Source organism: Lonchura striata, chromosome 4A (genome assembly GCF_050655825.1).
Source record: "Lonchura striata isolate lonStrDom1 chromosome 4A, ASM5065582v1, whole genome shotgun sequence".
Lineage (NCBI taxonomy): Eukaryota > Metazoa > Chordata > Aves > Passeriformes > Estrildidae > Lonchura > Lonchura striata.
In genome coordinates, this window is record NC_140742.1 from 18,880,292 (window position 1) to 18,902,494 (window position 22,203).

At 51.9% G+C, this 22,203-nt stretch overlaps 3 protein-coding genes and 5 non-coding genes across 9 annotated transcripts; 7 read left to right on the forward strand and 1 right to left on the reverse strand.

Moving 5' to 3' along the window:
* Positions 1-567: 567 nt before the first annotated feature.
* Positions 568-8,410, reverse strand: TRMT2B (tRNA methyltransferase 2B). The gene is made up of 12 exons (XM_021534601.4): positions 7,875-8,410; positions 7,038-7,092; positions 6,458-6,577; positions 5,944-6,043; positions 5,725-5,795; positions 4,571-4,717; positions 4,350-4,444; positions 3,619-3,833; positions 3,407-3,508; positions 3,118-3,237; positions 2,109-2,208; positions 568-1,572 (listed from the first exon to the last, which is right to left on the reverse strand). The coding sequence occupies exons 1-12, from the start codon at positions 8,024-8,026 to the stop codon at positions 1,446-1,448; spliced, it is 1,404 nt and encodes a 467-aa protein (XP_021390276.3). The 5' UTR covers positions 8,027-8,410; the 3' UTR covers positions 568-1,445.
* A 738-nt stretch (positions 8,411-9,148) lies between these two features.
* Positions 9,149-10,539, forward strand: LOC110472690 (40-kDa huntingtin-associated protein). Its single transcript, XM_021534613.4, has one exon. It carries the CDS (start codon positions 9,201-9,203, stop codon positions 10,266-10,268), a length of 1,068 nt encoding a protein of 355 aa, XP_021390288.4. The 5' UTR covers positions 9,149-9,200; the 3' UTR covers positions 10,269-10,539.
* Positions 10,540-11,816: 1,277 nt separating this feature from the next.
* DKC1 (dyskerin pseudouridine synthase 1) lies at positions 11,817-21,981 on the forward strand. Of its 2 annotated transcripts, XM_021534519.4 has the most exons (15): positions 11,817-11,884; positions 12,066-12,127; positions 12,377-12,463; positions 12,996-13,087; positions 13,607-13,791; positions 14,249-14,313; positions 14,858-14,984; positions 15,337-15,467; positions 16,408-16,551; positions 16,994-17,114; positions 17,843-17,961; positions 19,025-19,128; positions 19,558-19,624; positions 20,236-20,394; positions 20,758-21,981. In XM_021534519.4, the coding sequence occupies exons 1-15, from the start codon at positions 11,869-11,871 to the stop codon at positions 20,824-20,826; spliced, it is 1,548 nt and encodes a 515-aa protein (XP_021390194.2). In that variant the 5' UTR covers positions 11,817-11,868; the 3' UTR covers positions 20,827-21,981. The 2 variants fall into 2 exon arrangements, 1 of the variants encoding a protein (XP_021390194.2); XR_014952390.1 differs by lacking the exons at positions 19,558-19,624; positions 20,236-20,394; positions 20,758-21,981 and adding an exon at positions 18,073-18,250.
* LOC116183661 (small nucleolar RNA SNORD17) lies at positions 14,400-14,646 on the forward strand. The gene has a single exon (XR_004148328.1). It is a non-coding gene; the product is annotated as a small nucleolar RNA SNORD17 (small nucleolar RNA).
* On the forward strand, positions 15,176-15,251 carry LOC116183663 (small nucleolar RNA SNORD83). Its single transcript, XR_004148330.3, has one exon. It is a non-coding gene; the product is annotated as a small nucleolar RNA SNORD83 (small nucleolar RNA).
* On the forward strand, positions 15,630-15,764 carry LOC116183666 (small nucleolar RNA SNORA36 family). Its single transcript, XR_004148333.1, has one exon. It is a non-coding gene; the product is annotated as a small nucleolar RNA SNORA36 family (small nucleolar RNA).
* Positions 17,366-17,611, forward strand: LOC116183660 (small nucleolar RNA SNORD17). The gene has a single exon (XR_004148327.2). It is a non-coding gene; the product is annotated as a small nucleolar RNA SNORD17 (small nucleolar RNA).
* On the forward strand, positions 18,257-18,332 carry LOC116183659 (small nucleolar RNA SNORD83). Its single transcript, XR_004148326.1, has one exon. It is a non-coding gene; the product is annotated as a small nucleolar RNA SNORD83 (small nucleolar RNA).
* Positions 21,982-22,203: the final 222 nt, after the last annotated feature.

Below are 22,203 nucleotides of genomic sequence, written 5' to 3' on the forward strand. Positions count from 1 at the left end.
TCTGTGGCTCTCCTGGAACCTGATGCTCAAATGGGAAGGTGAGGCCACTTGTATGACCGTGATAAAACTTATCCTGTATGTTCAGCTATCCAGAGGCTAGTGGAAATGTTTTATGATCCTCTGTTACTTTCTGCTTTAAAGTCATTGTCTCCCCTACAATTAATGCAACAAATTTCCTTTTGACCAAAACCTAGTAGAAATCTATTCAGATCTCACAGTGAGAAACCAAAGTATAATTACATGAAACAGAACTGCTGGAATGTTGCATCCTTTGGTATAAAATGAAAGCAAGAGGCTGCAACAGTGTGTAAAAACCTATACTCATGGGATAGTGCAAGAATGACACTTCCTATGCCTGTTAGGAATCTCATCATTGCTCCCTTTACAGTGTAGTAGTTCTTAAATCCTAAACACTTGTATTTTGAGCCCCTATGGCTTGAGAACTGGTTGCTGTTAATATTCAAAGCTCAGGTCTGGAATTAACAGTCTGAAAAATACAGGCAGCTCTCCCAGTTTCCTTGGGAGTTTATCAGCTTTGATTCAAAATATAATGAGACTCACACAACACAAGGGAACTCTGCTCATTTAGACTCCCCTTCACATTACAGCAGCTCCATCTCTGAAGAGCTGGAGAAATATAACACTGTGAGCAGAACAGGACACATACAAAACAGAAGACAAATTTTAATTAGCTATTGCAGAACATCCTGAAGAAGAAAAATATTGCAGCTGACATTTTCACAGGGCACTTCATATTTAGGTATCAGCAATCATTAGTGAAGAAGAGGGAGGCAGATGTGAAAAGAGAGACACTGAAATCTGTTCTCTTTACTTAATTTTATAGAAAAAACTCATTGTTGAAGCTAGTGCCTCCTCTGGGCAGGGACCCCAGCAAAGGAATCCCTGGGCTTTCATACTCTTCCAACCTAAATCTCCCACAACCGCTCTGACCAGTGGAAAATTACAGTCTGGTGTCTTCTCATTGTTCATTGCTTTGTGCAGTTTGTGGGTGAGAAGCCATCCACACCCAGCCAGGGCTGGAAGTCCTGTGTCCTTCGTTAGGCACAAGGTCAGTGCCCATTCACGGCTCCTTGCCTGGGGCTCCAGTGATTTCCCACTATCCAGGGCAAAATTTGCAGCTTGAACACCGAGCTACATATTCCTCAACACAGGGAGAGTGTCTTTTCCAGGCTCCTTTAACTAGCAGCCCAAGGTTTGCAGGGGAAGGAAGGGTGAGGAAATGCTACAGAGAACCTTTTCACCCCAGAAATCCAAGTAGTTCTTTACAGAACAGTGTTGCTAGGCAACCCAAAGTAAGAGAAAAAACAAAATTATTTATTTTTATACAACTGCACACAAAATAACTTAAAATCCTAACTCCATTGGCTCTTCAGGACAGGAGGAGGTTGCTTCCCAAGCTCTCAGAGCTCATTCCTGCCTTCTTGTCAGCGGGTGAACAGCAGCACCAGCTCACAATGAACGGTGTGAGGAAACATGTCAAAAGGAATAGCCAGCACAGGGACAAATGGCTCCCCTGCCAGCTTCTTCTGTGGGTCAGGTGGGCAGCACAGCCTGTGGAAAGCAAAGAGCATCCTTTAGACCAGTAGCAGAAGCCTTCCCACCACTGCTATCACAATCCAAGGCGGACCCACAAAGGAGGTATCATGTGTTTGACAAACACTCCTCAGAATCTTCAGCTGACACTGGCTGAGGTATGGAACCATCAATACTGAATCCCCAACCAGCTCTGAAAAGCTCAGGGACAAGCTGAACAGTCAGTGGCAACTTCAAAGCTCCTTTTCTCACAAGCCATCCCAGCTGAAAGACACTCAATTTTCATTTTTGCACTGCCCTTATGACTGCCTGCAGACAGATTTATCACCTGGGTCTACCCCAGCTAAAGACTGACCAGATAAAACGACATGATTAACCCTAAGCAGGTGACAAATCCCCTTGGCTTCACCTCCTTGGCGAAGGGCCAGCCTTCCTGCAGTGCACCCAGTGGACTCTGTATCTCACATCCAGATGTGCTTGTTCTTTTACTGATGCCTTGTCTGGACTCAAGAGGGTCTGTCACTGAGATCAAGAGAAAGGAGGAGAGTGCTCACTCGAGGAAGTTCCTCATGGCTTCACCCTCTGGCTTGCAGGAGATGTAGAGCAGCCTGCGGATGGACCTGCAGTTCCGGATGGCTCGTACAACCCTGTGATCTGCAAAAACAGACAGCCTGCTTTCCCACCACCACCCTGAGCTCTCCAGAAGGACATAATTGCATAGCATCACAACTGTCAAAAATACAGATGCATATTTTGCTATGTTCTGTCTCAGATGAAGTCCCTCAGGAGGCCATGGGTATGACCCACACTGCTGAGAGCTTAGCCAACTTGGCAGGCAGGGCAGAGCAATGGGGGAAGTCCCTCTGCTTCCCAGGAGGATGGAGGATGACAGAAAAAAATGTTAATTAAGCAAAGGCATATGAAACTTTCCACACACACTTGTGAGAGCACATCTGGGCACCAGGACCAGTGTGTGACTTCCCAGTACACACTCCAGGGGAGACCACTGAGACAGTTTGAGGGTTGTGTTATGCTGCCTGGGGAAAAGAAAAGCAAAGATCCATTTACTATCTTTAAGGATCTCATGGGGGATTACAAATAACTGAGAATCTTCTCAAAGGGGCATGAGAAGAGGTTGAGAAGCAGTAGATGTATGGCAGCAAGGAAAAACACTGATTAAATATATTAGGTAAAACATTTTCAGGAAAGGAGACACACCCTTGGATACATTCAGACCTCAGCTAGACTTTATATCCCTATGCAACTCCATACAACTCTGAAGCTGGCCTTGCTATACTTGTGAGATTGCACCACAGACCTCCAGAGGTCCCTTCTCTCTTAAATAATTGTGTGAGTCTGTGAAAGATGGAAAAAAGATTAGAGCTAAAGAGAAAGCATGATGAAGGCACTGAAAACAGCAGATTTATGGGATTTTAGCTGCTGTCAGCAATAAGAAGCGAAAGATTAAGCAAGGAAAGGGTTTGGAGCCCGCATAACAGGTCTCACAGAACTTGTTCAAAACTCTCTATTTACAAGATGAAAATAAATAGCATTTTCTCTCACGTAGGCCAGCCCGAGAAGGGTTCACCACAGCAACAAGCGGTCGGGCATCCTCCCACAATGCCAAGAGCTGTGGTAACACAGCCTCTGCCTTTCCACTGTGAAACTCACAGTTTGAGATCCCTGTGAAACAAAAAAGCAACCACATGAACTGAGTCTCACCAAGAGTTAGGTATAACATGAACCACCCTTTGCTGTGTGAAGGCAACTGGTTAGGGTTCCTCTGCTCACTTCTACTCCGATTTTTCAGCATTTAGTTTGAAACTTTTTGCCACAGTGAGTTTGAACTCACCATTGAATGCTGCATTCCACTCAGCGTCCTCTATTGCCTTCTCCACCACCTCAACACCAATAACTTTGGACACTTGGTGAGCCAGAGAGAGACCAATTGTGCCTGGAAACACAGGAAACAAAAATACTCCATACATTCATGCTGAAGAAACAGGCCTTTACGTAGCGAGGATCTGCTCTGGAATGCAAAGCTCTGGGAGCCCAGGACCCCACCTGTTCCACAGCAGATGTCAAGGAGGACAGTGTCCCCCGTAGCCTGGCAGAGCTCCCCAACTGCCTGGTACAGAACTTCTGCTCCAGCCGTGTTGACTTGGAAGAAGGCGTCTGGAGAGATGCGGAACTTCAGGCCGTGCAGCTCTTCGAAGATGTGCGGCGCTCCGTGGAGGAGCTGGTACGGGGACTGCTCGTGGGAGCAACGTGTCATGGTGCTGGCAGATCACACAAAAAACAGCTGTTGGAAAGCAGCAGAGGGCAGTTTCCATTCCCAGGGTGCTCATGGGCAGTAGAGGGTGGTTTATCACCCAGCAACTTGTATTTCATGTGAGCCTTTCAACAAGATTAAAGCATTTTGATACTATGTAAGGGATGATTTGCATAGCCTAAATTTCATTAAAAGGATCAAAAATGACTTAGCAGAAGGTAGCATTCCTCAGGTCTATTCCCCAGTTTTGCTGCTAATATGATTTACTGTCTTGGGATAGTCACTGGAAGTTTTTTCTTCAAGATTCCCAGACTCATAATTCCCATGAGGTAGAGCCATAGTGTGTTCAAATAAGTCTGGAAAAATAAAAGATGGGGCCATCTTAAAGCCACATCTTCAAGAGGGATCCAAACATCTCTCTTTCTCTTCCAGCACTCCCTGAACTGGTGGAATTTGAATTTTATCAGAAAGGGTAGAAGAAGGTGGCTTTGTTTCCACTTATTTCCCCTGTCGAGGCATTTACCTCTCTTGGAAATAAAGTGATGTCAAGGCACAGACTGCTCCAGGCCCACATGTGAAGAACTCCTTCAGCAATGCTTTCTGAGTAGCCAGTGCCTCCTATCAAGAGTGAGAAAGGAAAAGCTGCCTCTTTGGGTAACCTGATTAAACCCCTCTCCCCAGCAACACACCCAGCAGGCTCAGCTCAGCCAGATGTGCCTCTTGCCCTGTCCTCCCCATGCTCACCTGGCCCAGCTGTTGGGGGTGGAAGGTGATGATAGCCATAGTGTGGCCACAGCGAGTGGTACGAACCACGAGCTCCCGCCAGTGTCCACCTTCATGGAAGAGGATGCACGGGTCCAGAGGGGAGTGACAGATGAACTCCTCATAGCACTGAGGGGAGGGGAAATGCCACCTTTAGTGTGGGAATCCAGGGCTTCCCTCTGGCTGCCCTGGCAGGTCTGGGACCCTGGCAGGGGTCAGGAACCCCCCTGGACAGAGCCCCCAGAGACACTGGCTGTGATCTCTGTCCATGGAAAAGAGTTTTCAATCTTACAGGATCAATTAACAGCTCTGAGTGTTTGATATCAGTAATAAGTGTGGCACGGGTGCAAAAGTAAAATTTTAGGATTCTAGATGAGGGGTTCAAAGGGGACAAGATGGAGGAAATTGGGTGTGCCTTGTCCTTTTTCTCCTTCTTCATGCCCTCCATGTCTCACTGTGGTGTTGGCATTTTTCTGTTGGTTCAGGCTGGGGACACACTGTCCAACGTAGGTGACAGATATTGGCACATTATTGTAAATGCAGCCCAGGGAGTTTCTGGTATTTAATGTTTGTCACATCCCACTGAGGGCAAAGCCCCACATGCTGCCCTGCAGGACAGAGCTGGGCAGGGCAGCAGAACATGTGAGAGATAAACAGAATAAACAACCTGGAACCCAGCACGGACCAATTATGGCTCTGCTTTGGCAGCGGGGCAGAAAGACAGAGACTTTCTATGATCTTGGGATCATTTAAATACCACAGATTCCGACACTTTAGTACCATGAAGACAACTGCCCTGCTCTTAGCTCCCCAGACAGGCAGCCCTTCCACCACTGTGGCCTGTTGTTTCTGTTTGATTTCAATACACTGGGTGAACGTTCCTTCCGGGCTTTTGAAAGACAACACATTTTAATTTCATTACTCATGACACTTTATGGGCGGCAATGTTGACATGTCGGTTTTTATAAAATTATTTATTCATCAACTATAATCAGGCATGAAAACTTTCAGAACATGAAAATGGACTTGAAAACATTGCATTACAGTGAAAACATTAAAATTACAGTGTTCTAAGTAAGAGTTATTGCATTCTCTCTATTCCACAGTGAAGGGACAGACATAACTTATTTATTTACCTGGGCTACTTGTTTGTGTTTTGAGGGTATGTTCTCCACATGGTTGGCTTTCACACAGACAATATTTCTTTCTGTAGAAAGATGGATAGGAATTTAATTGCTCTGGTTCAGGGCACATAAACCACTTTAGCATCTGACATGATAAACTGTGGAGAGACCTTTCCCCATTTCCACAGCCCATGCCAGCAGTTTTCTCTGAGTTTCTTGTCCTGCACTGACCTCTGCCAGTTCCTACATACAACCCCACAGTTTTGGGGTTCCCATCTGGTCCTCGGTTCACTGAGAACGTTGATTTGTTTCGGTAGCCGTTAATGATGGGCTGAGGGAGAAAAGAAGGAAAAGCAGTCTTGGATGAAAAGAAAAAACAGTGGAGGAAAGCCAAACCCCAGCCTGGATATTCTGTTGCCAACATGGGAAGATGTATATGAATAGGCAAAACACAGAAACAGAGCTTGTGCACAAGAAACCTTAGTACTGCCCCTTGGGGACAAGAAGTGGCTCGCTGTGACAATGGTGACAGGTTTAACAGGGAGGTATTAGGCACAAAATAAGGGTTCCTAAACACTGGGCTTATTTCACTCTCAGGCAGTCACAAGCTGCAAAGCACAAGTTAGCAAGGACTGACTCAGGCACGCTCTCTGCAAGCAAATGATGTCCCCCATGAGACTCTTGAGCTGTTGAGTGAGAGACTGTTGGTGGCTCAGAAGGAAGAGCATTCCCATGGGACACTCACCGAAGGGACTACAGGCTGCAGAGGACAGCAGAGCCCACTAGGTTTCTGTGCATCTATGCCCAGCTCCTCAAGACGAGATGCCAGTGTCTGCAAAATCTTCTTCTGGCTTTCATACTTTACCTGCAGAGGAGTTCTAAGGCAGAAACACTCTCACAGGACAACACAATGGTGGGCAGCTCTTCATCACCCACCTCTGAGGAGTCCAACAGGAGGAAAAACTGCAACTGAAAATATAGCCGCAGAGGAACTCTGCCCTTTTCATAACCACAGCTGCTTGGAGAAAGAGGAAGAAAGAAAAATCCTGTGTCTATGATCCCCAAATGCTGGCCTGGAACACTCTGTCTAACCTGAAGCCCCAGTGAAGCAAAGCAGTCCCACAGAAGACAGGATCACTGTGCAAATGCCCATCCCCTGTACTACAAGGAACCTCACAGTTCTATCTTTCACAACAGGACTAAAGCAGCAGTAAATGGATCCTGAACAGTTTGCAGCATTAAGATGCTAGGGACTACTGCTCAAGAGGATAGGAGGGACAGCTGGGGCAACACAACAGAGAAAATTCTGTGTAAACACATCTTACCTGTAGCTGCTCTTGGTAGGAAAGTCTCCACAGTGGTGTCACTGCATTTGCTAACCTGGAAAGCACAAGGCAGAGCCCAGAGCTACTTGAGTCCTGATTCCTATGGCATAACATCCCTGCCAGCTACTTCATGGGCAGGACTGTTCTGGTGTGAGCTCTGCACCAGGCTGTGAACATCCAGACTCCCAGGGAACCACAATGAAATGCACACGTTTGTGTGTAGCGGGAGGGAATTTCAAACTGCCCATACTCTCTGACCCAGCCACCCACACAGAAGTAGTTTAGAGATAAACCTCAGAACTTGCCACTACTCATATCCAAAGCACAACAAGCAAAAACAAAACACAAAAAAGCTGGTTTAAAAAATAAAATAGAAAAAAAAAAAGACACAGACACATATACCCTAAAAAGACTCCCCAAAAAAGAGGTGAGGCTAATATGATGATATTATTCAAGCACTCATAACTGAGTCTCTGAGCCCATGGGGAACACCACCCTGCAGCTAGGTAAGTTGCAGGTATTGCTTATCTACGATCTTTGGAGCTACTCTGAGATCCAGGACTGCAAATCAAATGGACTATTGCTTTTTGCTTGCCAATATGGCAACTTATCTGCTCCTTCTCAGAACTTTTCGTTTGTCTCCTCCACTATCCCCTCCCCAGGCCAGATTCCAGACAAACGAGCTGAGCTTTGGCTCTTCCATTCCTACCGGGTGGAAGTAACCCCCCCCCAAAAAAAAAAAAAACAACCAAACAAACAAAAAAAACCCCACCACGTCCACAGCTTTAGGTGCTTGCTACTTTGAAAGAACACTTGGTCACTTTGCAAATGCCATACCTCTCCTCCCAGGAAGGCTCTGGCAGGCTGCGGCTCACCCTGGCCTTTTTCTTCCCGTCCCGCGGCGCCGCTGTGGCTGTCCCCAGGCTGCGGTGCCGAGCGGGCAGGCTGAGCAGGGCGAGCGGCGGCCGCAGCGCGCAGCACAGAGCCATGCCGGGCAGCCGGGCAGCGGCACGGCCCGGGCACCGGCAGAGCCGCTCCGCCAGCGGCAGGACCCGGGCAGCGGCAGGACCCGGGCAGCGGCAGGACCCGGCCAGCGGCAGGACCCGGGCAGCGGCAGAGCCGCTCCGGCAGCGGCACGGGCCGGGCACCGGCAGAGCCGCTCCGGCAGCGGCGGCGGGCGGAAGGGGCGCGCTGGGAGCCCGGGCCCGGCCCCGCGCTCCCCGCCCCGCGCCCCCGCGGAGCCCCGGCGGGCGCGGCGCTGGGAGGAGGGCTGAGCGTTCACCCCCGTGCCGGTCGGACACGGGCAGCAAAGTGCCACAGCAGCTGCGGGCCGCGCTGGGCTGGGCTGGGACAGACGGAGAGCTCAGTGCCGCCGAGCCTGTCCGATGGGATGCTCAGCACTGCGGGGAGAGCTGTGGCTGCCGTGTCACCTCGGCCCGCAGGGTGGCTGCAGTTGGGTACGTGTGGTCACACGGACAGACGGGCAAGAACAGCCTCTCCCAGCCAGCTCCGGCCGCGCCTCCAGCAGCTGCTCCGGGAGCAGCGAGGAGCAGGCAAGCACACGGGCTCCCATGCTCACTTAATCTCTCCATCACGAATTATTTTCGGCGCTGGAGATTTTCTTAGACAGACGTGGCTTATTGTTTAGGGACGCCAGGACTTCTCTTGTCCTGTCATCCTTTGATGTCACCTAAAATAACAGCCGCCACACATCCTTTGGCCAAGGGGCTCACCCACTCGCTGCTATTTGGGTGAATTGTTCTTCTGTGAACCTGGCTGCTGCGATTTCCCCCAAGAACGCCAGACCTGGCCCTCTCCCGCCTGGCTTCGCTCTCGCCCCGCGTCCCATCCCGCCTCGTCCCGGTGGGGCCGGAGCAGGAGCGCGGGTCCGCCACTCCGCCAGGGGGAGCTACAGGCCCAATGCTCGGCGCGCTTGGCCACGCCCCATGGGCGGGGTCATACAGCATGGCCACGCCCTCCGCGGGCGTGACAGCCGGGACGCGCCGGCTGCAGCGGCCGCGCCCTCGCCACACCCCGTGGTCACGAGACGCCGGTGCGGGCGCTGATTGGCCGGCGGCTCGGGGCGGGGCGAGCGCTGATTGGCCGGCGGCGCGGCCCGGAGCGCGGCCCGGCGCGGCGCGTCAGTTCCGCGCTGGGCCCGCGATGCTGTCGGCGGGCGGCGGCTCCGGCCCCGGCGGGGCGGGCGGCTCCGGGCCGGGGCTCGGCGGCGACGGCGATTTCCTGTCGCGGTACCGGCTGGTGTCGGCCAAGCTGCGGCGGCGGTTCCTGCGGAAACCGAACGTGGCGGAGGCGGCGGAGCAGTTCGCGGCGCTGGCGCGGGAGCTGCGCGCCCAGGAGAGCCTGCCCTACGCCGCCTGGTGCCAGCTGGCCGTGGCGCGCTGCGCGCAGAGCCTCTTCCACGGCCCCGCCGAGGCGGCCGCGCTGGCCGAGGCCGCGCGGCTCTTCCTGCGCCAGGAGCGGGACCTGCGGCAGCGCCTGGGGCTGCGCGGTGGCTTCGGCGAGCACGTGGCGGCGGCGCAGAGCTGCGGGGCCTTCGCCGCCCGCCTGCACCTGGAGAGGGGGCAGCCCGCGCTGGCGGCCGGGCCGTGCCTGGAGCTGGCGGCGGCGCTCCGCGACACGGGCCAGCCCGCCCGCGCCGCCGCGCCCCTGCAGCGGGCGGCGGAGCTGCTGGCGGCGGCGCGGCTGCCGCTGCAGGCCCTGCGCTGCCTGGCCGAGCGCGCGTCCTGCCTGCTGCTGGCCCGCGACTACGCCGGGGCGCTGGCCGCGCTGACGCGGGCGCAGGCGCTGGCCGGGGCCGGGCTGGGCGGCGCGGCCGGGGCCGGGGCCGCGCCCGGCGGCGCCTTCCTGGACGTGCTGGCGCGCTGCGAGGTGTCGCGGGTGCTGCTGCTGCTCCTGCTGCAGCCGCCGCCCGCCAAGCTGCTGCCCGAGCACGCCCGCACGCTGGAGCAGTACTGCTGGGAGGCTCCCGACGGCGGACCGGGCACCGCGAGCGGCACCGGGACGGGCGCGGGGCTGCCGCCGGCCGCCAGCTACCTGCCGGCCGAGCTGTTCCTGCTGCTGCAGTCGGCAGTGCTGGCGTGCCAGGAGAAGGACGCGGAGGCGCTGAAGGCGCTGCAGGCCGAGCTGTGGCCGCTGCTGAGCGCCGAGCAGAACCATCTGCTGCACCTGGTGCTGCAGGAGATGCTGAGCCCCGCCGGACAGGGCCTCTGAGCGCCGCCGCCCGCAGGGACAGGTCGGACTGGTCGCTTCCGCTGGTGCCAGCACAGACTCTATTCCCTTATTTATTTTTAATACGAATTCTGTAACGCAATGAAGTGATGGTTGGTGAGAGAAGGCGTTCATCTGCGTGTTTGCCTCGTGTCAGAGTTGCTCACTGTATGTACTGAAAGTTGTCATGCTTGGAAGACGTGTAACCCTAAAGCAGAAAGGCCATTTCAGGGCAGAAGGAAGCTGTTCATTAAAAGACTGGCTGCAATTTGCATATGTTGGAGGATTTGGGTGTCTATGAATCAAAAGTTGTTACAGTTGCTTTTTCTAAAACAAGCAAACAAAAAAGTAAGATACTCATTTCCCCCCCCCCTGAAAACTGTCACTGCAGCCAATACGAGGCCTGAGTTTTGTGGTGGGTGAAAGGAGTTGGTCACTGACCTGTGAGTGGTTCCTGGGGTATTGGTGGCATGACTCCAGTCTCTGTAGCAGCTGTTAACCCAGAAAACGGTGGCAAATCCACTTCATCTGAGGGAATTTAGATATGGAATTAACGGTGGAGGTGGTGGTTACAGGAGTTACTGGAATGTGGACTATTTGTTTAATTCTTTTCAGCTGTTACCCATCTGCTCTCCGGCATTTCTGTCTCTTGCTTTCTGCTTCTTGGGACGTTTAGGTGAAGACAGCAACTCTTTAGAGGGGAAAAGACCCTGCTGTCTTCGGTGCACTCAGCTCTTGGGTACAGGCCTTGCTAAATTCCAGCAGTGCTACTATACAGCCTCAGGCAGGGCAGCCTTTATCCTGGAGGCTGGAGATGCCCCTGGGGCGTTGTGTTGGATAAAGAGTGATTCTAGGGTACCCAGCTACTGGTGAGTAAAAGAAATGCTCTCAGCCAGCTCTTCCAGAGACCCTGCAGGGGCCGAGGCTTTCATAAAGAAGGCAATCCCGGTTGTACACCTGGAAGAGAAGCCAGAGGTTAGAGGTACTTGTGTTGAACAGTGGTGTTACATCTGATCTTAATATTTGGGTCTGGAGATAGCAGTTTTTTCAAGCGATTTTCCAGTGTTTGTTTTTCAAGTTTTCTTTACCTTCCACACTTAAGTAATTAAGCACTTGCCATTTTCCCCTCTGAAACGCAAACAGAGAAACTGCTAATTTTAAGAAGCCTTAATTGCCCCAAGCCTCTTTTTGACAAGCTAAAACGGTAGCTGAGAAAGGCTCGGACCCGTTGGATGTTATTTTACGGCTAAGCTAGCCGTGGATGCGCCAGGCCGAGAGGCAAAACTAATGACCCATGCGGCGAAATTACTTACGTCGGTGTCCTTTTTAAATTCCAGCACCTGGAGCTGCTGCTGGAACTGTAGCGCTGAGGGTGGATGTCCGGGGGCGGCGGGAAGGCGGTTCCCGAGCGGCGGAAGGGGCGCGGGCGGCCGGGGCGGTGTCGGGGCCGGGCCGGTGCCGGGCCGGGGCGGGGCCGGTGACGCACGGGCGGGCGGTGCCAGGGCGGTGACGCGGCCGCGCGGGGCCCGGCGGGACGGGACGGGACGGGGCGGGGCGGGGCGGTCGCTGCGCTCCGGCCGGCGGGGCAGCACGCGGCGCGGCCATGGCGGACGGGGACGGTGCGCAGCGGTGGGGACCGGCGGGGGCGCGGGGACCCCCGGCGGGCAGGGGCGCGGCCGGGGCTCGGGGCCGGGGCGGCGCCGCTCGGGGAAGGGTCTGCGGGCGGCTCTGCCCCGCCGGGCCTTCGCCGCTCTGCCCTGCCGCGCTCCGCCGCTCACTCCCGGCGTGTCGCTCCCGCAGGGTCCAGCGCGAAGAAGCGGCGGAAGAAGGAGAAGCGGGCGCTCGCCGATGCTGATGTAGCGGTGAGCGCGGGAGGGTTGATCGGGCCGGGCTCGCGGTGGCGGGGGGCTCCCCCGGCCCCTCCGTGGGGCTCCCCCGGCCCCGTCCGTGCGGACGCGTTCCGGGCGCCGCGGGCAGGGCTGGGACGGGCTCCCGCCGCTCCGTCGCGGCCGCCCCGCGTGGCGGCACGGAGCGTCCCGGGCCACGTGGAGCGGCGGGAGCGCGGCCCGCCGGCTTCCCCCGCTCTGATCCCGCCGAACTTCGCCCCCCAGGACATTCAGCACACCGAAGACTTTCTCATCAAGCCCGAGTCCCGCGTGGCCCAGCTGGACACGTCGCAGTGGCCCTTGCTGCTGAAGGTAGGGCGGGTTCTGCTCGACCTCGTGGCCCGTCCGTGTTCCCGCTGCTTTTGTGCTCTGCCCCTGGAGGTGTAACCCCGCTGCAGGGAGCCGCGCACGTGGTGCTCTGCCTGCAGAAATCCTGTTACAAGGTGTCTTCAGCACTTTCATTTAAGTTTTGTGAGTTTTTCGTGCCTTGGAAAGATCCCGCCGTATTTCTTGAGTTTTTCGTTTGGGTCTGATCGTGGCCTGTGCTGTGTGTAGGCTTCCAGGTTGCTTCTGATGAGTTTCTGGGGAATTAACGTTAAGTTTATCCTGCATTGTCAATGCATATATTATGCCGCTTTCCCATCTCCTTCAATCCAGGATTTCTATTTATTTTTTCGGATTTTGTAAAATAATATCGTGGTTTCATTGTTGGGTCATTTTCATTTTGGAGGTGGTTCTATCACCTAAGTGTACAAATCAGGCCTGGTAGAGATACACTGCAAAATATTAACACTGAAATCAAGGAAGCTTAAAAAGACTTGTAATTTCTGCTTGGATTTTGTAGAATTTTGACAAGTTAAATGTGAGGACGGCACACTACACACCTCTTCCTTCCGGTGCTAATCCCCTGAAGAGAGAGATTTCTGACTATGTTAGGTGAGTGCAATGCAGGCCAGAGTGGTTTATTTTTCTTGCACAGTTAATACCTTTGAAATATTTTCTGTCTGGATTCTCCTTGCACCTTTCTTGTTCAGTCAGTGCTTTGCCAGAATCAGTAAACATTTAAATAGAATGCACTGATTTCTCCCTGTAAATATTTCTTTATTTTGGGATTGTAGCAGGTGTACGGATGAACATGCAAAACCACATAAGGAATTCTCTGGGGTCTTCAGAAAAGTTCCTTGGTCTGCTGGGCTTGGAGTTCATAGAATTAGTTTGGTTGTTTTTTTTTTTTTATATAAGTGCAGGGGAGAATTCCTTGAGAGTGGATTAAATCACCTGTTGTGTATGGAACAGGTCAATGTGAGCTTACTGAGAGCTGCTGGGAGGCTCATTGCTACTCTGGCTGTATAGAAATGCATTTCTCTGCAGCCAGGACAGCATTTCCAAGTTACTGCACTGTTGCCATGTCTGCCCTGATGCTTAGCTGCCATTCCCTGCCTTTTTGCCCTACAGGTCTGGCTTTATTAACCTCGACAAACCCTCCAACCCGTCCTCGCACGAGGTGGTTGCGTGGATCCGGCGCATCCTGCGAGTGGAGAAGACAGGGCACAGTGGCACCCTGGATCCCAAGGTGACCGGGTGCCTCATTGTGTGCATCGAGAGGGCGACACGGCTGGTCAAATCTCAGCAGAGTGCAGGTTTGTTTGATGCTCGGGGCCATTAGCAGTGACTAGGGATGTGTGAAATGTTTTTGGAAACAAAATGGAGATTGGCCTTTTGAAGTTTTAGCAATCTTAGTCTTCATTGTCTTGACCTTAAGGGTTGCATGTTATTCCAAGACACTGAGGACGCATCCACGTTGTCTCAGGTGGTTTTCTCATTGCTTCTCTGGTGCTTGGGTTACAAGTCAGCGAAAACAGCTCTGATAACCAGTTGGACTTACTGCCTCAGCCTCTACCAGTCCAGAGAAGAAATAGATGCAGCTTAGATTTATTTCCCTAAAAGAAAAAACAACTGTAATAAACCATGCCCATTTCGCAGAAGAGGTGGTAGGATTTCAGGGTTCTGGGGACATGTGGCTGTTAATCAGGGTGGACCTTGAGGTCAACAACAAATGCCAGTGGCCGTTCCTGACTGCTCTTGTCATTCTTTCAGGCAAAGAGTATGTGGGAATTGTTCGGCTGCACAATGCCATTGAAAGTGAGGCTCAGCTGGCCAGGGTAAGTCTCACGCTGGCATCTGGCATGCAGAGTGCTGGGCACTGGTGGAGATGAGAGGCCAGGAGTGAAGCTCAGGTGTGCTGTGTGTGAGGTGATGACACAGTTTATCCATTCTCTGAGTGCAGTGGAGCTGCCCTCCTGCAGCACCCCAGCTCCTGTTCTAGGCTCTGGGTGCTGTGCAGCCTCCAGACATCCTGCAGTGTCCCAGTGTCCTACTGGGGGCTGCTGTGATGTGTGGCTGGCTGCCTGCAGGAGGGGAGCAGTACTGGCAGGGTTGGAGCCCCTCTTTGGGGGGCTCCATCCTCACTGGGACGAGGGATGGTGTCTGATCACATGCTGCCATCTAATGGAAAAATCCTGGCTGTGCTCACTGACATCTTGACCACATCACTGGCATAGATTTGCTGTATTAAATATGGCATTATCAAATCAGGATAAACCTTGTGGTTTCTCACTCTTGGAAGTGGACACAATTGCTACAGACTCCAAGGTACTCCTGCATTAGGGCACAGATGTAAACTCTTGCTTCTTCTTCTTCCCTCAGGCCATAGAAACCCTGACAGGTGCCCTGTTCCAGCGGCCACCCCTCATTGCTGCTGTCAAACGACAGCTGAGAGTCAGAACCATCTACGAGAGCAAGCTGGTGGAGTATGATCCTGAGAGAAGATTAGGTAAAACAGGACTTTCCTGCCTTCTTCCTATAAAACTGACAACTGATAAAATTTTCTGTGAAATGAGCTGCTTCTGGCAGATGTCTTTGGACCTAAATCTTCCCATTGTTCAGCAGTAACTGCTTCACACATGGCTTTGGTGTGCTGGGAAGCAAATCCCATCTCTGTATTGCTGCACTGTTCATAGAAGAGCCAAATGATGTCAAATAGATGGCATTAGCTCTCAGGGCAAAGATGACCTTCATCTATCACCCCATGCTGATGGCTCTGGGAAGGGCTGGGCATACAGCTTCTCTTGAAGGATGTGGTTTATTTGCTGCTTAAAAACCCTCTATCCTGTCATGCCTTTCAGGTATCTTCTGGGTGAGCTGTGAAGCAGGCACATACATCCGAACCCTCTGTGTGCACCTGGGCTTGCTGCTGGGCGTGGGGGGCCAGATGCAGGAGCTCCGCAGGGTCCGCTCCGGCATCCTGGGAGAGATGGTACAGTGGCACCTCAAACTATAACCAGCCCTTTTGAAATGGTCAGAATTGCAGGAGCTCCTTGGAACTGTGCGAGTTTTATGGTGTTAGGAGGTTTAGGCTCAGGGAGGAATTTTGTGAATAGCCCCCAAACAGTGAGAGCTCTTGCTGTGGATGATATGTAACCAAAGTGTTGAGTTCAGTTCAGGATGTTGCTCCTGTTCTGGTAATTAAACTTTGGGACAGTGAGTGACTGGGAAGTGCACTGTGGTGGCTGGAAGTTTGTTTTATGTCACCTGTGTTTCTCAGCCTACAAACCTGTGTCCTGTGAGTTCAGGAGTGTGAAGTGATTGCTTGGGGTCAGCACAGCTCAGGGAAGGTGGTTCATAGGAATGAGCCTGGCAGGTGCAGTCGTGTGTGATTTTGGACACTTTTCACTCTGATCATAGACAGATCCTGCTGCTGGTCCAAACTCCGGAACTAATTTCTTTCTTTGCAAAGCAGCAGTATCAGAGTGCTTCCCCACCCATCTGTGCTCCTAGCACAGCTGTAATCACTGGGTCATTTCTGAATTCCAGGTGTTGGGTGCTCACAGCTGCCTCAGAATTTATTCCATGTCAGAGACTAAAGAGCTGGTTAATTTAGACTTCTGCTCACTAACCTTTGTCTTAGAGCCCCAGGAATTTAACTAGGTCATATTTAAAAGTTTCATGTGGGCAGACCTTAGATGCAAATGCTCTCTGAGATTAGGAAGGTCAAGTCTGGTAGCTCAAACCAGGCTGACCTCAGGCTGCTGATGGAAAGTATTCTTTCCTCTTTTAAGTTGTGTTTTCATGCTTGTGGTGGGTGTCTCATTTCACTCCTTTTCCAAACATTATTTGCTGTTTGGCTTCAGCTATTCTCTTGTGCATGTGTCAAGTGGTGGCCGGTGGGAGAGTTTAGAAGGGTTTTGTCTTTGCAGGACAACATGGTGACCATGCACGACGTGCTGGACGCCCAGTGGCAGTATGACAACAACAAGGATGACAGCTACCTGCGAAGGGTCATCCTGCCCCTGGAGAAGCTGCTGACTTCACACAAGAGGCTCGTCATGAAAGACAGTGCAGTGAGTTCCTGAGGCAGTGCCAGGGGACAGACAGACACTGCAAAGTCCTCCTGACTTGTGCAGCTGGTAGCACACCCAGGGGATCAGCAGCCATGTGATGTCTGGTGCTGTCCTGATGGTGACTTGTGTAGATCCTCATATGGGCTGCTGCCAGAGCAGCACTGAGATGCAGGAGCCATGAATTAAATGACAGAGGATCTGCTCTCCTCACATGAAGAGGATGCTGATGGTTATAAGAGATCTGCCTCACCTGTTTGCTATGATAGGTGCTTTGCTTTCTCCTTCCAAAGCTCACAAGTTTTATGTAGTGAACAAAAACGAATAGTTACTTAGGGATAATATTGCTGGGATGGTAATGGCAATGGGAAGCTAAAAATTAGAGATGCTTCGTACTTTGATTCTCATGATAGCTTCTAAGTCCTCCCCTTCCCTACATTTTCAGGTTAATGCCATTTGCTATGGAGCCAAGATCATGCTGCCTGGTGTTCTGCGGTATGAGGATGGGATTGAGCTTAATCAGGAGATTGTTGTCATCACCACGAAAGGAGAAGCCATCTGCCTAGGTATGAAATGCCTCCTTCTCCTTGTGTCCAGCTAACTGCAGAAATAACAGACTGTGTGACAACAAAGGCACCACAATTAATTCTCGTGTGCAGAAGGTTTAATTAGTTTTGGGTTTAATTAATGCTTCCTGATGGGGAATGTGGGCCCAAGGCAGCTGTTTTTGGACAGGATGTTAAGAAGCAGTGGCTGCATTAGTCCTAGGCAAGGTGTCAGGGGTTCAGCAGCTGTGTGATGCTCAGGTGTGCTGTGTGTGAGGTGATGACACAGTTTATCCATTCTCTGAGTGCAGTGGAGCTGCCCTCCTGCAGCACCCCAGCTCCTGTTCTAGGCTCTGGGTGCTGTGCAGCCTCCAGACATCCTGCAGTGTCCCAGTGTCCTACTGGGGGCTGCTGTGATGTGTGGCTGGCTGCCTGCAGGAGGGGAGCAGTACTGGCAGGGTTGGAGCCCCTCTTTGGGGGCTCCATCCTCACTGAGACGAGGGATGGTGTCTGATCACATGCTGCCACCTGGCACATCACACCACCTGGTAGATGAGTGCAAAGGGACTCCAGCAACTGCCAGCTTGACTTGAAACAGTGCCCAGTTGTAACCTGGGTCTTCAGAGAAGCTGTGTGACTGGGGTGACACTTGGTGGGAGGTGTTGGTCATCTTTGTGCTGACAGAGGCAGAACAGGCTGTCACAGTTCTGCTCTTCAAGGGTTACTGACCTCCATGCCTGCTTCTGCAGCCATTGCCTTGATGACCACAGCAGTCATTTCCACGTGTGACCACGGTGTCGTGGCAAAGATCAAGAGAGTGATCATGGAGAGAGACACGTATCCCCGGAAATGGGGGCTGGGTCCCAAGGTGAGTGCTGCTGTGGGCCTGGGGTCAGTCCCAGGGCAGTGGCGGGAGCCCAGCCACTGGGATGTGGGGCTCTGGGACCCTTGGGCAGAGCGGTGCCAGTCTCTTCTACAGGGCCTTGCTGTAATTCTGCTGTGGTCTCCTGGATCTATAATAGTGGCAGTTCCCAGTACCAGGGCTGTGGCAGCGCAGTGCTCGTGGGAGTGAGGCTTTCCCTCTCAAAAGAGCCTGGGGGGCTATTGCTGGTGTTCAGGCATGGGCTCCTCAGATCTGTACAGCAGCAGCCCTCCTGGTAAGAGCCAAATGATGTGAAGTGGATGGCATTAGCACTCTGTGCAGAGATGACCTTCATCCATCACCCCATGCTGATGGCTCTGGAGGGGCTAGGCAGTAGTTTCTTTTCCTTCTGGTGCAACACTGCTTAAATGCACACTGTGAGACACTAAACTGTGTCTGAAGGAGAGGAGCAGTGGGAACACCCAGTGTTGGGTTCCTCTCCCACATCAGGCATGTGCTAGTAGCTTAACTGCAGCCAGGCTGGCCTGATGCAGGCTGGACTCAGAACTCTCTGTCAAGTTGCTCATCCCATTCCTGGATCCGAACTCTCAGTGGCTCATCCCATTCCCGTGGTTTAGGTGAAAGCTTTGGGGTTGCTGATGCATCTGTCTCATGGCAAGGGTGTAGTAATTTAGGATAGTTCAAGCATTTTGGAATCCTTTGCAAAACCTCACAAGCAAGTAGTCCAGCTCAAATGCTGCAGGTCATTAAGCTGGAAAAACCCAGTCAAAGATCCAGGCTCCATAATATGCAGTTGTGTTACTGTGACTGTGTTGCTGTGACTCCCCCATCAAATTAGCCATTATTTACTGATAAAGATGCCTCTTGTCTGAGATTTAGGTTTCTGTGCAGGAGATGTTTTGTCTTACATGTTTAAAAGTCCTTGGAACAGTGGTAATTAGATGATGCTGCAGTTGTTGGCTTGGCTTGTTGGATTCCCTCCTCTCAGCTTGAGGGAGGATTTTTCCTACCTGGGGCTGTAGTTTGACTTGTTGCACTTTGCTTTCAGGCCAGTCAGAAGAAGATGATGATCCAGAAGGGTCTGCTGGACAAGCATGGAAAGCCCAATGAGAGCACACCAGAGTCCTGGAAGATGGAATATGTGGATTACAGGTAGGTACTGGGTGTGTCACTCCCACATGGTTATTCAGAGGGTGCAAGGGTTGGGCTGGATGCTGCTGTTTGTGCATGGATCACGTCAGGCTTGGCCCAGGGCTGTCTGGACCTGTGGGATGCAACTGCATTTCTTGGAGTGTGTTGCTCTTGGGCAGTGTTGGAAGGAAAGGCCCTGAGCAGACAGTTATCCCTTTTTAGCCTGCTGTGGTTTTAGAGGGAGTCAGTCTGCTAAATTAAATGGGGGAGGCCATGCTGTTGCCCAGCCCAGCTGGCCCTGGTGCAGGCTGCAGGTCTCCCCTACACCAGCTTTCCCCCCAGCTCCTGGGTGGGTTCCTGAGCCCTTGTGAGGGGACAGGGATTTGTACCAGTCCAGAGCAGCATGAGGCAACGACTGTCCTGTGCAACCTTTGGGATCTTTTCTTTCAGGGATACTTCGAGGAAAGAAGCAGCTGCTGATCACCAAGCTGTTTCAGAGGTGGACAGGGCTGCAAAAGTGAGTATTTGCCAGTGCTCTCTGGCTTTTACTTTATGCCCCTGTTATTCCCATTAACTGCATGTACCTTGCACCTGCATTTTGGTCCAATTATGATTTTTAGTCCAGGGTTTTCGTGCTGTTTGTGAGGCAAAAGGTCAGTGCTTATTCACAGTTCCTTGCTGGGCCTCCAGCAATTTCCCACCACCCAGAGGACGATTTGCAGCTCAGACACCACAAGCTACTGGCACTGGGCATATTCTTTAACACAGCACAAGGAAGTATATTGTATGGAGCCACAACAGAGTTTTGTGCTGGAGAACCTTTTTGGAGACTACAGAGAGCTGCAGACATGTCCATGCAAGAGTTGCACTTAAAGTTCCCTAACTCAGGGTTTTTGCATGCCCTGGGAAAAGTACAGCAGTGTTTTAAACTAATATTTGGGATACAGGAAACACTGAAAAATACAGGGTGCAGTTCTGGCAGGAGCAAATCCTAGACAGTGTATGCTGGAGAGTCTGCAAGTCAGCCTGTTGTTAAATGCAGTTTTATTGAATCAGGCAATCGGTTTTCCCCTCATCTGAGCTCTGCTGGAAGGTGTTGGTATGTCTGACAATGTGTTCCCCCAACAGAGAAAGCGAGACTCTGAGAGTGAAAATGAGGAGGCTGTGACCCCACCATCCCCTGCCACCCCACCACCAGAGGAGCTGAGCAAAAAGGAAAAGAAAAAGAGGAAGAAGGAGAAGAAGGCCAAAGAGGCAGCTGAGAGTGGGGGAGAACAAATTGAGAGGGTATGTAATTGGGTACTGCCATGGTCTGGTCCCAACATGGTAGAGATTGCTGTGTGTCCCTAATTACCTCCAGGGTTAATGCATGAGCAGCCTGCAGTGTGTGTCCACAGAGTGCCAGGCTTTCCACAGCAGAGGAGAATGTTTTAGAGGTGCATTTTGAACTGAACTGGTGGTTGGAGATGGGGCAGTGGGGCCCTGTCCACCTCTGTGCTCTGGTGCCCTGTCATGGGTCCCTGTGGGAGGATGGTGCTGGACTGTGCCATGGGGAGCCTGCACTGCTTCTGGGCTGGAGCTGTTCCTCCTGAAATGGGCAGTGGGGGAATCCTTTTTGATGGCTTCCTGACCTTTCCAACTTGTCCACAGGCCAGTGAGACCAGCACCAAGAAGAAGAAGAAGAAGAAACAAAAGGAGGTAGAAGAGAGCTCAGACTAAGCAGCTGGGTCTGTCTGAAGCAGGCAAACCTCATCAGTGAGGAGGGAGGAGTCTTAGGCCTTGAGAAGAGGAGAACTGGCTGCATGGCAGAGGAGCCAGCAAGTTCCAAGTTCTTTTCTGCTGTTTATATGAGTGAGTGGGTCTTTGCCCTGCTCAGGTGCCCCTCTTCATCCTGGTTTAAGGGTTGCCAGAGGAGCAGGGTGCCTCACTGTCTCTGTACTGGACTGATCTCGAAAGCTGAGCACCATGATGCCAACAGAAGTGGTATCTTCAGGGAAACTGTAGCTTCTGGCTCTCCTTGGTCTCTGTTTCCACCTAGAGAGGGTGGAATAATCTTTCCCTTCATGTACTGCCTCTTTCTTTTCTCCCAAGGCTGAAGCTGTTACCTGACAGTTAAAGAATGTGTTGTTTCCTGGAGGAGTGGCTTTGTCACAGCCCATGTGACTGGGTTTCCCTGGGGACAGTCAGATCAGACTTAGGATCAAATCCTTATTTCTGAAGGACTATGTTGTAACTGAACACGATTGGCTTCACGTTCAGTTAAATGAGGCTAGTTCACTCAGATTATTTTTCACTCCTATTTTTACCTTTATCATGAAAGGATTAGAAAATTTAATTCCTCCTTTTTGCTTATAGCACAAGGACATGCGTGTTCACTGTGTGCTGATTCCCAAGCCCAGATGCCTCAGTGACCTGGGCAGTGTGTCCATTTTGCTGACCCTCTGCTCTTCTCTACCCCTTTGTTGTACTGCAAAGCTTTTGGTTGCCTTGCCTGGTTCTGATGCCCAGTGTGCTCCGAAGGCTGGAGGGCAGAAAGGGACCAGGAGGTGGCTGACCAAGATGTTCTTCATGCTGCTGGGACTGGAGTTCTGAGGAAGATCTTGGTCAGAGGCAGCTCTGCCAAGGGACACTGGGTGTGGGCTTGAACAGTTTCAGAAGAATTTGTTGCTAACCTATATGGAATTAATTGCTGGGGGCAGAAGGTCTCTCCTCTGTCACAGGGGTAATGCTCAGCCAGGGTTTAGTTCCTTTTAATGAGGAAGGCCCCTGGGCTGTTTTTGCCCTTGTGCATTAGTCTTAACGGTCTATCCTCTCCTCCAGTGCTGGATATGCAGGCAGTGGGGACAGCAGTTGGTGGGTGTTACAACCTGAGCATGAGAAAAAAAAAAAAAATCCATTTTTATTTACTTTTTTTTTAAAAAAAATAAATAAAACTTCTGGTTTTGAACTGGTGGTTTTCTTGCTCCTCTGGCTTCTCCCAAAAGGTCAGTGGCATTCATGGGGCAGGGGGGCAGATTTTACCACATACCCAGCCTCTGCTCCTCTCCTGAAGACGCTGCTGGGGCAGAGAAATGGTCATGTTGATGAGCCTTTGTC